The sequence below is a fragment of the Ctenopharyngodon idella genome, chromosome 11 (assembly GCF_019924925.1).
Source record: "Ctenopharyngodon idella isolate HZGC_01 chromosome 11, HZGC01, whole genome shotgun sequence".
Classification (NCBI taxonomy): Eukaryota; Metazoa; Chordata; class Actinopteri; order Cypriniformes; family Xenocyprididae; genus Ctenopharyngodon; species Ctenopharyngodon idella.
This window is the reverse complement of record NC_067230.1, coordinates 9,990,943-10,010,932: the sequence shown is the minus strand read 5'-3', so window position 1 is coordinate 10,010,932 and position 19,990 is coordinate 9,990,943. Positions and strand designations below refer to the sequence as shown.

The following is a 19,990-nucleotide window of genomic DNA, read 5'->3' as shown; positions in this document are numbered from 1 at the left end:
AGTGTATAAACATATCTAAACTTTATGAAAAAAATTGAATATTTTTTTGAGAAAACAAAGAGTACATTTATGAACGGTTGTGTGCTTTAAATTTTCAGGTGTAATATATATATATATATATATATATATATATATATATATATATTTCTGGGATAGAAATAGATTTTTTAAAATAATAGCTATAAATAACAGTATGATATTTGAAATGATTCAAAGCATACAATGTATTACTATGCAACAGTACTGAATGTGCATGCATGCAGGACAAACAACATCAGGATAAACAAAACAACACTTGCTCAAATTCTCAGCGCGCTGTACATGCAGGAATACTGATCTGAGTTCTGCTAATGGAGCAGCTGTGGAGAGAGGCGTGCGGATCGCGTTTCACATCCTTATCAATCACTGTTTTGTTCTTTTGTCGCATTTGGAGAGGCTGCTTCCAACAGCGAAACCCAATCAGTGTTTCTGTGCGTGTTCGGGGCCAGCCGCTGACCTGGCCCCCTATCAGAAATTCTCAAACACACACTGACTGTCATACAAAATAAACACTCTGGTGATAGAAAATTTTGATGCAGGCCTTTATAAAAGATACTATTTTATTTTAATTTATTTTTTTCCTGTGAGACTGCATTTAAAAAGCTAAGTAGTTTAGTTTTGTTCTTATATAGACAGATGAATAGTTCCCTGTAATAATTTTTAATAAACCTGAAAAGAGCAGTACTAAAGAGCAACACTGCCACCTAGAGTTTCCACTCACTGAACCACAGCTTTATGACTTAATTAAGAGTATAAAAATTAAATAGAGAAGCATGACATTAATACATGCAAGGAAAATCAAATTAACCCAACAGTGAATGTGTTAGATATGTGTGTATGTGGATGCATATATGGCAAAGCAGATATCTCATACCATGACGCATGTTTGAATAATTTATGACCATCTTGTGAGAAATCTTAAGGAAGTTGGCAGTTGTAAAATTCTGTTTTATGCATGAATTCCTAATGCGAAAAACCAAATTTATAGTGCTTAAAAAATGAATGCATCTGGTAGAATTTAAAAATATTTTTAAAACCACCAAATACACCAAGTGTTTGAAGGTTCTTCATAAATTTTTTATGTTCTTCAAAATAAATAAATAAATAAACTCCACTATCTATGTACCGTCATAAACCTCAAATTGGCCTGACTAGCATAGCTAAATTAAGGGGATGGTTAACCCAAAAATGACAAATTGTTTTTTTTTTTTTGTTTGCTTAATGGAACACAAAATAGAAACAAAACAGTTCATACTATCAACCATTGTCCAGCTCCAAATAAATAAAAAAAAATGAAATTAAATTAAAAAAGCATCCAGATTTTAAAGAATTTAAAGCCTGTTTCACACAATGCTATTGCAAAATGGCAAACTGTCCTAACAGTTCTATGATAAGAGCTGTGTAACAGTTCTATTAAAAATGCTACTTCTGTGTTCCACAAAAAATAACTGCATATGGGTTTTGAATGACACGAAGAGTCAATAATGAATTAAAAATTGTATTATATTATTATTAAGTTTTTACCTCATGACTTAAAAAATACTTTTACAGTATGTCATGTTAAGAAAAGTAGGAAGTGGAGCATTAGATAAGTGCGCTTTCGACCATCTTGGGTGTGCGGGTGAGCTCTTAAAGCTCTACTTGACCTGCGCTTGGCAAACACTTGACAAGCACTTCCTGTCCCTGGACACTTGCTGCTTCTCTAATGATTGTCAGAAAACCAGCAGCGTCAAGGACACAACCTTCACGAGAGCTAAACACAAAATAAAGTCAATTTGTTTTATTTTTTTTCCCCCTACTCTGTCCTTACTGCAGGTACAGTCACTGCAATAACATTAAACCCACACGGAATCCAAGAGATAGAACAGAAAATTGGTAAAGATCACTGCTAGTGCATTTGTGTTAGTGAAAATGGAGCTGGAATACAACCAGCATAAGTGATTGAGTGAGAGAGAGAGAGAGAGAGAGAGTGTGTGTGTGTGGTTTTGTGATTTATGAGGACACAAATTTGTATAATGACATGGGTATTACACTGGTATTACGACGTAAACATTAAATATGTGGACATTTCATGAATCCTCATATTTAAAATAGCTTTAAAAACATGCTAAACAATTTTTTTATAAAAAATGTAAAAATGCAGAATGTTTCCTGTGATGGGTAGGTTTAGGGGTATGGGTGGTGTAGGGGGATAGAATGTACAGTTTGTACAGTATAAAAGCCATTACGCCTATGGAATGTCCTCACAGCAAAACAAACCTGTATTTGTGTGTGTGTGTGTGTGTGTGTGTGTGTGTGTGTGTGTGTGTGTGTGTGTGTGGTTCAAGTATACCCTATGTTATGGGGAGAAAATATCCCCACAAAGATGGCAATATCCAAAATCCTTGTCCATGTGGGGATATTTTTTGGTCCCCATGAGGAAAACAGCTTATAAATTATACACTGCATACAAATCATACACTTGTTTTCCCTTTGAATAAATATTTTTCTGACCCCAATGGCAGATATTTTTTTTCTTCTTTTTTAGCAAAAACTCACTTCATTTTGATACATTTTTCATAAAATGAGACTTCGTATCTTAAGTAATTTTGCTTCTCAAGTAAATATATCTTGATTTAAGAATATTTAGATATTTGAACTGGAAAACAAAAATAAAATACTAAATAAGAACATTTTTTGCAGTGTACTAAGTGATGTTTTCTGAAAATGTAAAAATGCAGAAAGGGGGGGCTATACTTTGTGTATAAATTTGTCATTGTCAACATTTATAATAAACTGACCTTACTATTTACTATTATGTTTCTATTTTCAGAAATAGATTATTCATTTCAGTTAAGTATACATTTCTATTTTGTGATTATTTTTACTTTTAATGATTACATTTCAAATAGAAAAAAAAAAAGTTTGTAATTTTTTATCAAAATGTAATAGCTGTTGAACCAACTTTCCTTTTTGGCAGACATCATAAAACTCTCTAATTTTTCAGAGCCTCCCCTACAACCTGTCATATAAAGAAATCTTTTTACATCCCAACAAATTAACAATGATCATGCGCTACATGTTTTTAGATAATATATTTCACAATATTTTCCACATTTTGGAAGTAAAAACAAAGTTTTAAACACTATAATATATATATATCAACTTTTTATATAGAGAGAGCTATGCAAAATACAGTTTACATTCTGCAACGATACAAAAAAAAAAAAAAAAAATCACAAGATCTCTTATATAGTATGTATTGCTTTACATGATTATACTATATGTAGGATGTATTATATATGCAACTTTTAATATATTGCCATATATGTAATATATCATGATAATATATGATATAACGATCAAGAATATTTGCTACATAGTACTGTACATACCGCCTAATGTGCTTGTCACAATGCATTGTGGGATTGCCTTCTGAAAAATACACGCAATGCTGCATTAAACTGTAGCCAAGTAGAAGGCAGCATAATGTTGCCACTTACCTTTTAAGACAGCTGTCTTGTCGGGAGCGCCCTTATGTTGCCCTAAAATGCTTTCTAGGTAGGCGGCTCGCTACGTTTTGGAACAGAAATGCTTTCAAAAGCATCCAGACACTAGCCTGAAAGATGTGAATTGAGAAGCCATGTTTCCCCTCTGTCTCTCTCTCTCTCTCTCTCTCTCTCTCTTTCTCTCTTTCTCTCTCTCTCTCTGTGGCTCTGCCTTTGCATTATTCGTCATGCCAGCTTAACGGCTCCAGTGTGAGCAGTTTCTGGAAAGAAAAGAGGGAGAAAAAGACAGAGATGGCCCAGGGGGGCAGTGATATCAATGTTGCACCACAGCATTTGACTAATGGCTATTCAAGTCCCTCAGATGCTTCTGTCTGACCTGTGGAGTGGACGAACCTTCCCAGCAGCCCTGCGAATGAGCAGCACCCAGATTAACATGTTAATGATGCGCTCTGGTGAAGACGTGGACAATGGTGCCTCACCACGTCTAGCGGATGATGCGAGGCGAGCTAAAGAGAGTGAGGTTTCTCCGGTTTCCATGTTTGTGTTCCTGCTCGTATCAATGGCTCAAATGTTTTGAATGTCAATGGAAGGAGAATAAAACCCGCAGAGAAGATAAAATCAGTACAAAAGCCTCAGAACATTAGCTGTTTGGCCAGAGCTAAAGTGCTGCTGCAGCTTGTGTGTGTGTGTGTGTGTGTGTGTGTGTGTGTGTGTGTGTGTGTGTGTGTGTGTGTGTGTGTGTGAGTGAGTAAGTATGTGTGAGTCAGTATGTGTGCAAATGTGTGCGTTAAGTGTTTATTTAGCCAAGGGCACATATGTATTGGTGTTTTTGAAATGTTGGATGTTAGATATGTTTAGTTGCTGCATTTGAGTGTTTGAGTTGTTTTAGCAATGTGTGTTTTGTGTGTGTGCGTGACCATTTGTGCCTTTTTTTTTTTATTTATCTTAAAATTATCTTTTTTTTATCTTTAAATTATCTATTTAAATTATCTTTTTTTTTAAATTAAATTTTAAATTATTAGATTTTTAATTACCTGGAAATATTTATTTTGTATTGCAGTAAGTGTATCTTTTTTTCTACCCACTATTAGAGTACAGTTAGATGTATAAACCCGAAAAACACTTAACACATAAAAATATATAAATAATATATGCAGACTTATAATAATAAATAACTCTATGCAGATTTGGTTTGTATTTCTTACAGTTAAAAAATGATGCTGTCAATAGCATAACATAATCACAATTAATTATTTTCCTAACCTGTCATTAAAAAGCAAAAAAATCATTTTAGTAGTATTATTATTGTTATGATTATTATTAACATATTTAACTGCATATTTGTTTGATATTTTTAGTGAGCATGTGAACTTTGACAGCCCTGAAATAAAGGTTGTTCCAAACCCATAAGACTTTGGTTCATCTTTCAGTTGAGCTTCTGTTTATGTTCGTTGATCAATGTTTATATGTGAATAAAAGGCTAAATTTAATCTGTTATAAAGTGATTGAGTCTCTTCAAAAAAAAAAAAAAAAAAATTGGACTAAACTGCTCTATTCATATGAAATAGTTTTATGATTTCTTTATGATTTTATGATTTCGTCAAAGTTGCAGTTGCATAAGCTGTCAATGGAGGGACAGAAAGCTGTCATATTTCATAAAAAAAAATCTTCATTTGTGTTCCGAAGATGAATGAAAGTCTTACGGGTTTGGAAAGACCTGTTGTCTATTTGTGTGTGTGTGTGTCTGTGTGTGTGTGTGTGTGTGTGTGTGTGCGTGTGTGTGTGCATGTTGGTGTTTTGCTGCAATTGAGTGTTGATTGTCAATGAATGTATCAATGTTTGAGCCGTGGTCCTTTAAAAACACAAGTTTTAGAGCTCTCAATAAGATGTGTGTGAGTGAGAGAGAGAGAGAGAGAGAGAGAGAGAGAGAGAGAGAGAGAGAGAGAAAGAGCTGTCAGTTTGAAGGTATTGTAAAACCCCAGATGACATTTCAGCCTCATTTGCAAATAAGAGGAAAAAGAAACTGAAAATAAAATGAAAAACAGTTGATAAGCAATGAAGAAAAGGAGAATATGACATTTCTCTGTCAAAGTAAGAGGTTACATTTTACTTTTTTGTTGCCACTGCAGCAGACAGTAAAGTGTCTTGATAAAAGAATCAGAAGACCTGCAGATGTACGGAAACCTGAATAAATTATAATTGTAGATCAATTGTAACAATTTCTGCTTCAAAGAAATAAATTTTATAGAATATCTGATAAGAGTGAGCCATCAAAACTGAAATTAAATAGAGGATGATGGAGGAAGTTGAAAGAATACCGTAGCGGACAATTGCCAATATTTATCCACTAAAGATTACGACAGTCAGCTTTGAAACTTTCATAAGAGAACAGACAGCAGAAAATCACACCTCCTGCCTCTCTCCGTCAGATGCTGCAGTGTGGATATGTGTCTTGACTAATCACTTGAAATCGGAAATAAATGTTCGCTCAGTAAATGTAGCGTGAAAAAGAAACAGCTTTTTTTCCCCCTCAGTGAGGAGCTTGTGGGATGTTAATTGATGGGAGTTTGTGGCGGCTGCTAGTAGCACTGAGGGATCATTATCACTGGGGCTGAACGACTGCATCTACCACCACAGTTTGTGTTCTCTCCCAAAACCTGCAAAGAGACACTAATAGTGCCGGAGAACTGCAGGGGAACGACCGTCACTCAACACCAGACATTCCTAAAACCTGCAACAAAATTTCACAATGACTTCACTTAAAACAACAACAAAAATTGCAAATTTTCTCTGGACCCGTGGCCTAGCTGTGGTGCTCAAGTGGGACATATAAGTTCAAATAAAGCCTGCAACGTGATCCAGTTCCACAAAAAATACCCCCTCTCTATTGTTTATGTCAATAAAAAAGTGGCAAAAGTTAAAATAAATAAAAGAAAACACCACATAACAAACTTACTCAAACTTACTTGCGCTAAAAAACCGAACCCTAACCCTGATCCTATTACCTTAATAATATCTCTTCTCTAATGTCTCACTTAAAAAGTGGCAAAAAACTAAAGGAAAAAAAGAAAAGAAAATCTGATCCATGAAAAACAAACTTCCCTAAAAAAAGATGTACTTTTCTTTCAGAGAAAGAACAGTGAGCACATATGTGCCATAAAGTGGTGCTCACATGGGAGTCGTAGGTTTGAATCCAACCTGCAGTGTGATTCTAATCCCTTAATAAAAATCCCTCTCTGTTTCTATCAAAAAAAAAAAAAAAAAAAAAGGCAAAAAGCCCAAAAACAAAATGTTTCTAATAAAAGATCAAATTCTTCTGAGGATTTAACCAATGGCAAAAAATAATCATCCCAAGGCATTTTACACTCTAGAATCGGTTTGTAAGATGGAAGCTGCAGCCAGAAGTTTGGGTTAAAAGATTTAGGTCATGCTTTAACTGCCACACAGAAGTGTGGGCGATCCAGAAAACCTGACATGGAACTTTCTGGGTTAGCAACCGGCACATTACCCCACATGTAAGAGCGCCAGCATTCCTGCATCCTAACCGTCTTAACTCACAGTCCTGACCTACATTTCTGCAGCGTGTCTGTCAAACGGAGGAAAGAGGGAAGAGAGTCTGCTCTTGCTCTGGTGTAAGCAAACTCAGCCTTGTGTTTATGCTGAACGTCAGTCCTGAATACGCTGCTATTTAAGCATTTATCCTTGCTGTTGTGTAGGAACCCCACTTTAAATGTAAAAGGCAGCCACATTTCTCAAGTCAAAAGCATTAAAAAATGTGTCGGGCTGCCAATATAAATACAACAATCAAATATATAAAAATACTGTTTTTCAAAAAAATATTGTTTTAATCACGTGCCTTTTTTGAATAGATCAAATTAACCCTGAAGTATCACCTTTTTGGCAGTCATCAAAATCACCCTTATTGTGGGTAGGCAGTGCAAAATTAGTGAAGAACCATTCACACGGGACACGTCCGTGCATCCAGACAGCTAGAAACTTTTTACCTGACACATCGCCTTAAAACCATAGCCAGCAAGATGTGTCCTAACGGCCAAAGATGCCATGGGAAAATATTGCAGACAAAACAATCCTCTAACATCCTCTATGTTTATGTCGGACAAATTGATAAAGATGATTTCCAGAATGGATTGCTGTGGACCATAGGTTAGCTTATTGTTCAATGATTACTAAACAAAGAATATTTTAAATTATTAAATACTATTAATACTGTCGATTGACAGCCCTACAAAACTGACATTTACCTCAATAGTTCTATAGTCCCGGGAACTAATTTCTCCTCTGGGCCATGTTCCTGGTTGCATTTGCACCTGGAATAGGAACTCCAAAGCGGCCGACAGCAGTGTCTTTAAGCGCGGCATTTACAAATGCTAAAAAACGATGAATGGAGGATGCCGTGATCGGAGCTGTGTCTGTTGTGTGTCGTGGGTTTCATGATAACGGAGATGGAATATAAACGCATAATCTACATGAGTGAAAGAGCAAAAAGTGGGGCTAAGAGACGAAATATCCTATGACAACTTTCAGTATTACATATCATCGAGGAGGAGAAAAGAACACAACCCTGCAGACAACAGGTAAATGCCGTTATTGCTGTTTTCCATGTTCGTGAAGTAAAAATGTTTACACTGCTTTTTAAAAATGCCGGGTGCCGGTGTTTGACATGCGCTTGACCAATCAATGTACACTTATGTCACTGAAAGTTCCTATAGTGCTGGTTTAGACGCTACTCTGAAGTAGGAGCTAATTTAGTTCCCCCAAAAGAAGTTCCTAGAACTAAAATCGTGAAAAGGTTCCTCCAGTGTGAAAGCCCCTAATATAAGTCTTCCCAGCCAGCAGTTGTTAGTTTAACATTAAAAACGTTTAAAACGAATAATGCTAAATGTGTCACATGTATTATTATAAGGTGAGAAGATGGATCTACTCGCAGCACTATCAGATTTATTCAACAAAACACTCTTCTCTAGAAACAAGGAACAAAACGAACAGGCAGTAAAAACATGACAAGGACTGACCAAGAACTGAAAGAAACACAGGGCTTAAATACATTGAAAAAAAAACTAATTAACGAAATGAGACACACTTAACCAAACTAATCAAAACTGATGAACACAGGAAAATGACTGAAAACAAAGACACAGAACTGAAATAAATCACAAAACAGAACTCACACTACCCGTTACAAAATGGTTTTAAAAAGGGTAACAAAATACATATAATTCACTTTAGCAATATCATTGAAACAGCGTTGTGATATCAGCATTGATTTTCCTTGCCTGCTAAAATCAAAACAAAATTTGACAGTGATTCAACCTTGAGCAGTAATTTCCATTTACCCATGAATAAATGTTTAAATGCCAACTAGGTTGTGAATGTTTGGTGTCCTCTAATTCACCAAAAAAATAGCTGCTATATGGTTAAGCAATAACCATGACAAACACATGGTGAAGAGGCATAGTCAGCAAATCATTTTATGTTTGTCGAGTTAAAAGAAGTCCATCCTGGGAACGGCTGGAAAATGTTGTTTAGATGACTGTCATCCAACATTACAGAACACCACAGCAAAAGGAAATGAAAATGAGAAACAGAACAAAAAAATGCCAAACCCCAGAATCTAAGGAACCAACTGTTTTCAAACACACAAACAACTGCCTCTTTAGAACATGTTTCAGTGGGAGTCTCTTGTTTAGCTGAATTACATGGAAAGTTTTGCCTTAAATGGTGAAAAGTTGAACAAAAGGACGCAAAACCAATATTATTTGACAAAACCGAGGTGAATGCGTCCTATTCTCTTTTTCACAGAATTAAATTGGGTATTCATTCCAATCTATATCTTTGTTAAAAACCTACTGAGCTGCCTACCTAGACTGCATTTTAGGCATCATAGGAAATGCAACCAATGTGAAACCAGTTCCAAAAGATCAGCAGAAATATTGTACTTCTAAGATATCTCATTCTAAAAGAGCTTTCTAAAAGATCCTTCATGAATTAGGCAATCCCTAAATGCATTGCAATGACCTTGGTGAAATAATTAATCCAAGATGGTAGACTGCATTCAATACTGAAAAGCATTGATTAAAAACCCAGTATTTTACCCAATATTTGCATATCCTACAGTGTACTTTTGTAAGCTTAGCAACTCGCTAACATAAAACTATCACTGTAAAATGTTTTAATTGTTTACTTGTTTTAATTTTAATTGTAAAGGACTATAAAAATGCAACAGTAAAAACCTGTTAATTGGTTAACAGCAAGTTCCTAAACTATATACAAAGAAAAGCTGTAATTGATCTAACCTTACATTTTGTGTAAATTTAGAGTAAAATATTGTCAAATGCACCATTTTTCAGGTAAAAAGAACAAATCATCTAATGAGTTACAGTGAAAAGCCATAAACTGACATTCCCAGAATTCCCTGTGTAACAATTATTTTTAATTTTATTTTTTCTTAGTTTTTGTTATCAGCACATTAGGGTTTTATGTTACTAAATGAAAATTTAATTATTTTATTATACATTATTTTAGTGCCATGTATTTTACTATAATGGTGTTTTGTAAACAGTATGTGTGCATGACACTGTCCTTCTTTACCTCGTCTTGTGGAAAAGCTACTTGCGATGAACTTTGATTCATCATGTGGCTTTTCTCTTTACCACTTGTGTTATTATGGTGGATGTAAGTATGTGTTAAAAGTACAAAATACTTTTTAGTAGCAGCGTGGTCTTCTATTTCAGCAGAAAACCCTAGTGAAAAAAAATATACTAAAATGTATTTGAAATACATTTATTTTGTGCTAAGTATACTACAAATACATTTACATATTTATATGCTAAATAAAATTACCCTGAAATTTGGTATACTAAACTGGTATACTTAAAGTCTGCTTACTTAATGCACTTTAATTGTGCGGAAGTAGTGCTGAGGTCCAAACTAAAAATATACTTAAGTATATTTAATTGTGGTAAATTGGAATTATTACAAGTATACTTTAGGTATATATAAATATCTTGCATATAAAGACAGATATTATACAGAGATCATACAATTCTTAATCCTAATAGTGATACTGAAACACTTCTTAGGCATTATATTAAGAAATGTGCATTGTGCAATAACGAAATACTCCAAATAAAGTTTAATTATGATTCAAACACACATACCAGTGTTGGATTTACTGGTTTAAAACGTTGTTGTTGTTTTTTTAATTACTGGTAACTGTTCTAAACTGTAGAATTTACAGGTTGTTCTGTAAACATGTTTAAATTTTTACTGTATTTTTACTGAATTATTCTGGCAATCACAGCTGGCAGTTTTTTATTTTATTTTATTTTATTTTTTTCCTGTAAAAACAACTACTTTTCTACTGTGTATTGCTAATACATTTTGGGCCAGATTTACTAACAGCTGGCACCAGCGCAAACCCTTTTTTTGTGTGTGTGTGTGTGTGTGTGTGTGTGTGTGTGTGTGTGTGTGTGTGTGTGTTAAAAAAAAAAAAAAAAACAGTACTGTCAAGATTTACTAAAGACATGCAGTGGAAAAATTAGTAATGAAAAGGTGTGGATTTTTTTTTTTTGTCAGCACATATAGATAACACTGCAAATGTAAATAATAATAAAATAAGAATAAAATTAAAAAAAAAAGTGTTTAGATGGTCAAGACGTACAAAAAAAGTACTATTGCAGTATTATCCTCCATCATGTTGGCTTCTAACAGGTAATGACAATCAAATGTGGACTGTATACTCTATATCAACATAAGTGGGATCAAAAAGTGGACTGATTGAGGACAGAAGGTGACAACAGACCTCTAGCAGCCAGGGCTTGAGCTTGCGGTCGAGGATTATGTCAAAACCCAGCACCTCAAAGCAGACACTGGCGCTCCCTGGTGGCTGACCCGGGCGGCACATACGGTAGGCGTGGAGGACATGTGGCTCGGCCACTATCAGGGTCTTCACCACCAGCTCCTGCGAACACATGCACAAAACACACTTTCATTATGAAAGACAACACAACAAATTTAAACAACTCCAAACAGTACATTCAAAGGTGGACGTTTGTGAATTGATTTGCACTAATCGCAAGATATAGACATTGTGTTAACTTTCGGTGAGGGCATGCTTGTGAAATCTCATTGCATGTGCAAACAGCCCGAATGAGGGACTCATTAACATCCCAGCACCCTGAAGAGACATGATAGGTCAAAGACTGACAGCACGCTACAGGAAGACAGGGGCAGATCGTAGGAAGACAGGAACAGACGGCCTGTATCAGCTGCTGTACTGGCTTATCAGAGGTCTGGCAGGCCGGCGGTCTCCCTGCATGATTAAACAGAGGCTGTGTTGAAGTATGAGGGGCAGATAACCGGCGGGACGTTTGCTGAGCGTCCCGCGGGCCCCAAACGTGCAGTTCCGGAGAAGCAGGTTAGATCCCAGCATGCATCCTCCACAGAGAACAGAAAGAATTGTGTGTGTGTGTGTGTGTGTCTTCAGATAGACTCAAAATGTTCATGCATATCTGTTCTGACACGTGAATGAGAATTTAACATTAGTTATCAGTAGGGTCTTCAGACCGGCTTCCACATCTGAGAAATTATTTCAACAAAAAAAGAACAACTTGTAAAACAATACACTGGATAACAGAGAAGGTCCACGCTGGATCAATGGTGACACTTCTGAATGCCTGGCAAAGGAGTCAACAGATGCAGACGTGCGATGAGTGGATGAGCTCTTAATTTAAAAGATGGAAAAATTACAATTAGATCAAAAGAGAAGTGGGCAGCAAGGAGAAAGAGGCAGTGCAAACAGAAGCAGGGGAGAGATAAGGGCAGAGCTGTCACACTTGTAACACACTGACAGGAAACAGATTCGTTTTTGAAAGGAACATTTGATACAATTAAGAAACCTGAGCCAGGGAGGCTGATTAAAGTAGAGCTGCATGATCTATCGAATTCTGAAAAATACTGCAAATCTCGATAAGCTTATCGTCAGGGTTGTGATATGCACTGCGATATGAAATTAAAGGCATTAATCTGTAAAGTTAATGGAAATGTGGAGAAAAATCTGGTTGAGCGATGTCTTCTGACGTCTGTGAAGCGATGACATCATATGCGTAATTTGTTGAACTTCTTTTAACTTGACACAGTGCCTTAAAAAGACATTGCTTGTAGCACAAATGCTAAAAAAGAAAGTGAAATACATTGCAATTGTCCAACTAGAGCAAATTTGCACAGACAATTAAAAACTAATGGTTAGGGATGGGCAGATTGATCCTGAAGTTTTGATACTTTCAATACTGATGTTGTATCGAAAGGATTGATTCTCATACCTCACACTAAAATATTGATCCTAAAGTGTTTTTAACCATTAATTTTAAATTCAGTACATAAAATAAGCTTCTAAGTGGAAAATAAACTATGTTAGCAAATAATTGTGTATCTCTCCTACACATCTGAATATTCGCAAATGCTGAAAGACAGAACCAATCAACCTTCGATGCTGACGCTTCGCTCACAGTTCTTGTTCAAATAGGGCTGCGTTTCCCAAAAGAATCATAAGCATAAGTAAATCTTAAAAAACCATTGCCACAACTGGCTTCTACGCTCAGCTTAGGCTCACGATGCGTTTGGGAAACAAAGCCCTGAACAATGCTTATCAGATGACAGAGAAACACTAGGGAGTTATTTCACAATAAACAAATTGAAAGTGTACACAACTGTTCAAAGTTTTGACGTCAGTAAGTTTTTTTTTTTTTTTTTTTTTTTTTTTTATGATTCAGCAAGGGTGCATTAAATTGATAATAAGAAATGTTTCTTGAGCAGCAACTCAGCATATTAGAAGGATTTCTGAAGGATCATGTGACACTTAAAGGATTAGTTCACTTTAAAATTAAAATTACCCTAAGCTTTACTCACCCTTTAGCCATCCTAGGTGTATATGACTTTCTTCTTTCTGATGAACATAATCGGAGTTATAATAAACAATATCCTGATGCATCCAACTTTATAATGGCAGTGAATGGAACCAATGAGTATGAAGCTGAAGAAAGTGCATCCATCCATCATGAACGTACTCCACATGGCTCCGGAGGGTTAATAAAGGCCTTCTGAATTGAAGCGATGCATTTGTGTAGGAAAAATATGCATATTTAACAAGTTACAAAGTAACTAGCTTCTAGTATCTAGCTTCCGTCAGACCGCCTTCCATATTCAAGTTACGAAAAAAGCGTAACTGATGTCGCGTCATTTACGTTTTTTGGGGGGTTTTTCTTTCATAATTTAATACGGAAGTCGTAGGGCATAGCGTAAAAGCATTTTGAACTGCGAAAGTTTTACACTTTCTTCATAAGTTGAATACGGAAAGCAGTCTGGCGGAAGCTGGATATTTTACTTTATAACGTGTTAAATATGGATATTTTTCTTCAAACGCATCACTTCACTTCAGAAGGCCTTATTAACCCCCCGGAGCCGTGTGGAGTTCGTTTATAATGGATGGATGCACTTTCTTTGGCTTCATACTCGTTGGTTCCATTCACTGCCATTATAAAGCTTGGATGCATCAGGACATTTATTAATATAACTCAGAGTGTGTTCATCAGAAAGAAGAAAGTCATATACACCTAGGATGGCTTGAGGGTGAGTAAAGCTTGGGGTAATTTTCATTTTAAAGTGAACTAATCTTTTAAGACTGGAGTAATGATGCTGAATATTCAGCTTTGCATCACAGGAATAAATTACATTTTACAATATATTAAAATAGAAAACAGATATTTTAAATTGTAATAATATTTCACAATATTACTGTTTTTACTGTATTTTTGATCAATAAATGTAGCCTTGGTGAGCAGAAGAGACTTCCTTCAAAAACAATTAAAAAAAAAAAAACTTACCAACCCCAGACTTTTGAAGAGTAGTGTTCATGTAACATTTACTATAAGCAGTCTAGTTTGTGCAATTTAAGTTATTTATATTGATTGTTAAAAGTTGAAATGGATCGTGTTATGTTCTGTAAAATGCTGTTAATAAATCTGTCAGAAGAAAAATGTGTGAAAGTTTTACCTTTAGGGGTACAACAACAGCCCATCGCTGGCAGGTCTTTACAAAAATTAACCATGGTTTTTACTAGAGTAACCACATTTCGACTATAATATTTGTAGTAAAACTGCAGCAACCACAAATTTACCATGATGACCACAACAGGAACCATATTTTAACCATGATATTTGTAGTACAACCTTGGTAATACTTAAAATAAACCTATGGAAATTTTACTTATGTAACACCATGGTTATTTTTCATAAGATATCCCCAAAGATACAACTATGTACCTTATCTACCCTTAAAGGGTGCATGCTTGTATCTTACCCTGACAGTCTTGTCTGTTTTGTCTCCATTTAATGTTTCTTTGTTTGTTTTGTGGTTGAGCACATGGCTCTGTCTTTGTTTGTGTTGGCTATGTGCTCCTCTAGTCCCGTTACCACACCCCCTTGTTTAGTTCTTAGCTTCAAGTTCAAAAGACCGATCGGTGTATGACATTAAAGTACCGCAAGAGTGATTCGAAAGCATATGGAGCCATCTGCTCTCTTTGATGTTATACACCAGTTGGTCTGTGCAGTGCTGCTTCAAGTCGAACACGCCTCTTGTCTAGCCCTCGTTTGCTTGATTGTGTTCACCCGATCCTCATGTGCTCTGCTCCCTTTATATTGCGCTCCTTTCCCTTATGTCTTTGCTGGTTCGTTGTGTGCCTTGTTTGTTTGTTTGTGTGTGTGTGTGTGTGTGTGTGTGTGTGTCTGTGTGTGTGTTTTTGTGACATATCAGGACACAAATTTGTATAATGACATGGGTATGACATAGGTATTACAAGGAGAGGGTGACTTATGTGGACATTACCCCATGTCCCCATTTTTCAAAAGGCTTATAAGAATGCGTTTTTTTGAGAAAGTAAAAATGTGCACAGTTTTCTGTGATGGGTAGGTTAAGGTGTAGGGGTAGTGTAGGGGGATAGAAAATACGGTTTGAACAGTATAAAAACCATTACGCCTATGGAATGCCCCACAATTCACAAAAACAAACCTGTGTGTGTGTGTGTGTGTGTGTGTGTGTGTGTGTGTGCCTTGCCTGTGTTCTATGTATGCATTTTAGCTTACCTGTGTCTACGGGTCTTGTTACACACAGCTACATTTAGTCTTTCCTGTCAGTCTAGTCTTGTATTCATTTCCTTTTGATTTTTCTAGTTTTTCTTTGTTCTCTCTCTCTCTCTAGTTCCCTGCAAGGCTGCAATTAGTGTTGTAGTACTCGATACAGGTCTTGGTCTTGAGACCAGTCTTAAGACCATTTTTTTGAATGTCTTGGTCTTGTCTTGGTCTCGACTGCATTTGTACTCGGTCTTGTCTTGGTCTCAGACTATGAGGAATCGGGATTTTATTTCAAGACCACAATTGCAAGGATATCACTAAATTGTCAGTGCATTGTCTGATTTAATAACATCATAAATGTGATTGAATGTAAAACTTCTTGCTCCAGATGCAATCAATAACTTATTATTTTGAATTTGATTTATTTATACTGTTATGCAGGGTCAGAAATTATTGAGGGATTATACTAATGCCCAGAAAATTCAAGATATTGTTGCAAAAAAGTACTTGTATGAGATCTGGGTTTTACATATGATATAATTATTAAAAAAGCAATATAACAAGAGCAAGAGGGCTGTTTTCGCAAATTTGAGCACAATTGCAATCGATTTTATATAAAAACATTCAATAAACAAAACATTGTTTAGGTATTTGTAATTTTACCGATTCAGATGCAACTTCTGTGCCACCTCTGCATTGCAACTATGATTTTGTTAGTGATTTCATTTGATTGTAAACAGCTCTATACAGTCTCTTATTATTCTAATTGTATTTATTGATTAAAAATAAGACATTTCTCAAGCAGTAAATGTGGATCTTTAAGATGGATTTGAGTGCTGATCTGGTCTTGGTCTTGTCTTGGTCTCGACTTGGTCTCGGATTAGGTGGTCTTGACTACAAAACTAGTTGCAATCTTGTTTTTATATTTGGTTTGTTTGCTGTTGGAGTTACGTATTTTTTGAATTACTTTATTTCTTTTCTTGTTTATAACTTTATTTATTTTATTTATTTATTTATTTTTTTTTTTGCAAAGCTCCAGCTATATTTTGTTTCTTTATTTTGTTTTCTCTAGTCAAAGCTTTTGCCAGTTTTTATTTATTTATTTGTCCACCTCAACCCTCAGACTAAAACAACTTGCGGCAACAGTGTAAAAGTAGCCCAATTCTGGGCAACACTGCTCTCGTTGTCTAGTCTTGTATGTGTGTCATTTTGGTTCCAACCCTGCTTCCTCCCTTGTCGTTGACTCTCCCGGCCTGGCAGCTAGTCTGGTGCTATGTTAAGTCTCATCACCAAGTGTCAAGCCTCCGGTTCTCTCAGTCGCTACCTTGTCTCCATTATTGGCCATGGTGTCTGGTGCAGTCTCACCCCCAAACAGCCTGTTTCCCTATTGTGTGCCCTGCCCCTACTGTTTGGACTGTGTTTCAATCCTCAATTACCTTCTTGTGCCTTGTTTACTGTCCTGTCAATAAATCTTGTCATCGCTCATCTCTGTGTTTGGGTCCTCTCTCTCTCAGAACCCCTGACACTTATGCTACTAGTATGCACCCTTTTAGGGATAGAAAAGGTACACCTTTGAGGTTACCGCCCCAGTGAGAAGCTAAAAGCACAATTGTAGTACATTTTATTTCCGACAGTGTAAACAAAAGCATAATCTAATAATTCCCAGTTAAGGCGCAGTTGAATGTTTAAAAAGCATGGCTTTTAAATATATGTAGGTATAAGTTCCCATTTTATTCTAAGAATAATTTAAAAGATCAGTTTAATTTAGAGCACAGGTGTCAAACTCAGTTCCTGGAGGGCCACAGCCCTGCAGAGTTTAGCTTCAACACTAATTAAACACACATGATTCAGCTAATCAAGTCCTTCAGGCCTATTTAAAAACTACTGGTATGTGTGTTTGGAGCAGGGTTGGAACTAAACTCTGCAGGGCTGCGGCCCTCCAGGAATTGAGTTTGACACCCCTGGTTTAGAGGTATCAGTATTGATATTGGTGATACTGGCCTTGAAACTATCTGATCGAAAATAAATAATCTTTCATTGTGTCATATTATCATACAAGTTATATTGTACTTCACATTTTTCCATCATATCATGCAGCGTTCAATTAAAAGATAACTAAGAGAAGCAATAGAAATAAAAACAACTCACTGATACATCGCCCCAGAATTTGGCCACATCGTAATCGTTGGTTCGAAGGAACTCTGTGAACCACCCAATAGACCGCTTACTGCCTTTGTCCACCGTTTCATCTCGCTCAAAGTTCTCATTGTGTTTGTTTACGGAGTAGTTGGTCAAGTGCATGTACAGCTGATTCTGAGGAAATAAAAAAATGAAAGTCCATCAGAGTATAGATGCCATTTTTTGAAATTTGTGAAAAAGCACAATGTCAGTGTTTTGTCAGCTGAAAGAAGTACATCTATGTAAATAAAACCAATATTATATAAATTATCACATTTATTTCCTTACAACAATTCACAGAATGGTTTTAAAAAGATTGCCAATACAACAATATTTAATGAATATATGCAATGCAACATTTTATGCAAGAATTCATTTATTAAGATTTACAATATATTTTATACAAGAATGTTTTTACGAAGATTTACAATATGAAAAAAAAGGTGTTTACATTTCAACCATTTACATTAGAATGGTATTGTGAAGATTTACCATGTGTCATTTGCACAAACTTTACAATGTGGCAACTTATTTAATAATGGATTCACCAAAAAATTACTATGCAAGAATTGCTGAAAGATACGCATTCTCATCACATTAAATATGGTGCCTACTCTGACTAATATCTGTTACCTCAATTATGTACTGTTAAAGTCAATATGAAACAGCTTTTGCAATTACTTTTCTCTATCAGGAATTGCTGGATTGTGAAAAGTGTCTATGTGAGTTGTATGGAGTAAAGAGTTTTGACCATTAATGGAGTCAGTTTTGATGACTTTTTACTAATCCATTTACTACATAGAATTAAAATTTTCACATCACTTTGATGACATCATAACTTACCAGGTTCGACTCGTTTGGCGTGTGGTACTTCTCTGTACCCATTCGAACCAGGCCGTCATTGTAGAGGAAGACACGCAGTGGGTCACAGGAAGTAACAAGAATGTAGAATCTCAGGTCAAACTTGTAGCCCTCCATTAGGAAGGGCTTATCCAAGTATTCCTGCACAATGAAGTGGTCCTGGACTGGGAGCTTTTCGTAGTTTCGAATCAGAGATATCCTGGGAGAAAATGGATAAGATTCTATCACATCCCAAAAATGTGGTGCATATTTTATTGTTGGTTAAAAATCCAAACCTCTGAAGTGTGTCAGAGAGAGCGAGTTTATTAAGGAGTTGACTCTGTCGCTGGTCCCTGGACCCTGACTAGACCCAGGTTAATAAGACCAGACGTCTTGGTCTGTTTTAAGCCCTGCCATCATTTATTTCCTTTGATTTTGAGGTTGAACAGATCCTCAGCTCTTGGCTGTTATAGAATACAGACAACGATGTGTTCACCAGTACCAAACACAAGAAAAAGTGAAGTTTGGATGTTTAACAAACAAAGGGGCCTTAGAAAAACAATTTTGATGGTAAAATATACAGCCATTGGTCTGCATTGACTTAATTGGTTACATGTTTTTCTTCGTCCGGTTTGCATGTGGCCTCAACAATTACCTGAAACGTCAACTTTCCAAGAACCGCAAGCTGCTGAAGGAGTGCTTGATCATCACAGTTCATTCGTTAGCTATGTCAGCTGATAAATATTGCAACAGAATTTGTCTACTTGTTCTTGGAGCAATTCGATGTAGATGTTCATCACTATTAAAACACAGCTGAACATTCTCGGGAATTGTGTTGTTACGAAAGATTCTCTTGTGACTCTTGATACATTTGACTCATTTACGGTTGTTTGTTTAGTACAAGCATAAAATTGCAGAAAATGCCCAAACAGGAACATGGGCCACAAAAAGACCCGCATAACACTGAGATGTTCCATTTTCTCAATTAAAACAATTAAAAATAATTTATTGTGATTGAGTCTCTAGCGTAATAAGTGGCTCTTGAGGGATTTCTAGGATTTATTACACCTCAAATGCATTCTGTTTTCAATAAGAAATGCCACATCTATCGCTGCCTATCGTTAAAAGGTGTTTTGTTTAATAAATAAAAATTTAATTTATAATTAAAAATTAAATATTAATTGTTTCTGCTTTGTGAAGGGAGTTCAGAGTACTTGAATTTGATGCTTAGCCAAAAGCAGCACACTGGCCAATCTTCCTTATCTCCACCGTATTGGCACACAGTCCTGCGCTTGGCGT

General features: G+C 35.9%; 1 protein-coding gene across 4 annotated transcripts in view; it reads right to left on the bottom strand.

Moving 5' to 3' along the window:
* ttll7 (tubulin tyrosine ligase-like family, member 7) overlaps positions 1 to 19,990 on the bottom strand; it is a 115,361-nt gene that overhangs the window by 54,832 nt on the left and 40,539 nt on the right. For all 4 annotated transcript variants that reach the window (XM_051912397.1, XM_051912396.1, XM_051912400.1 and 1 more), the window contains 3 exons: positions 18,695 to 18,911; positions 17,822 to 17,986; positions 11,350 to 11,508 (listed from right to left, as the gene is read on the bottom strand). In XM_051912397.1, coding sequence (XP_051768357.1) covers positions 11,350 to 11,508; positions 17,822 to 17,986; positions 18,695 to 18,911 — 541 coding nt within the window. The remainder of the gene's footprint in view (positions 1 to 11,349; positions 11,509 to 17,821; positions 17,987 to 18,694; positions 18,912 to 19,990) is intronic.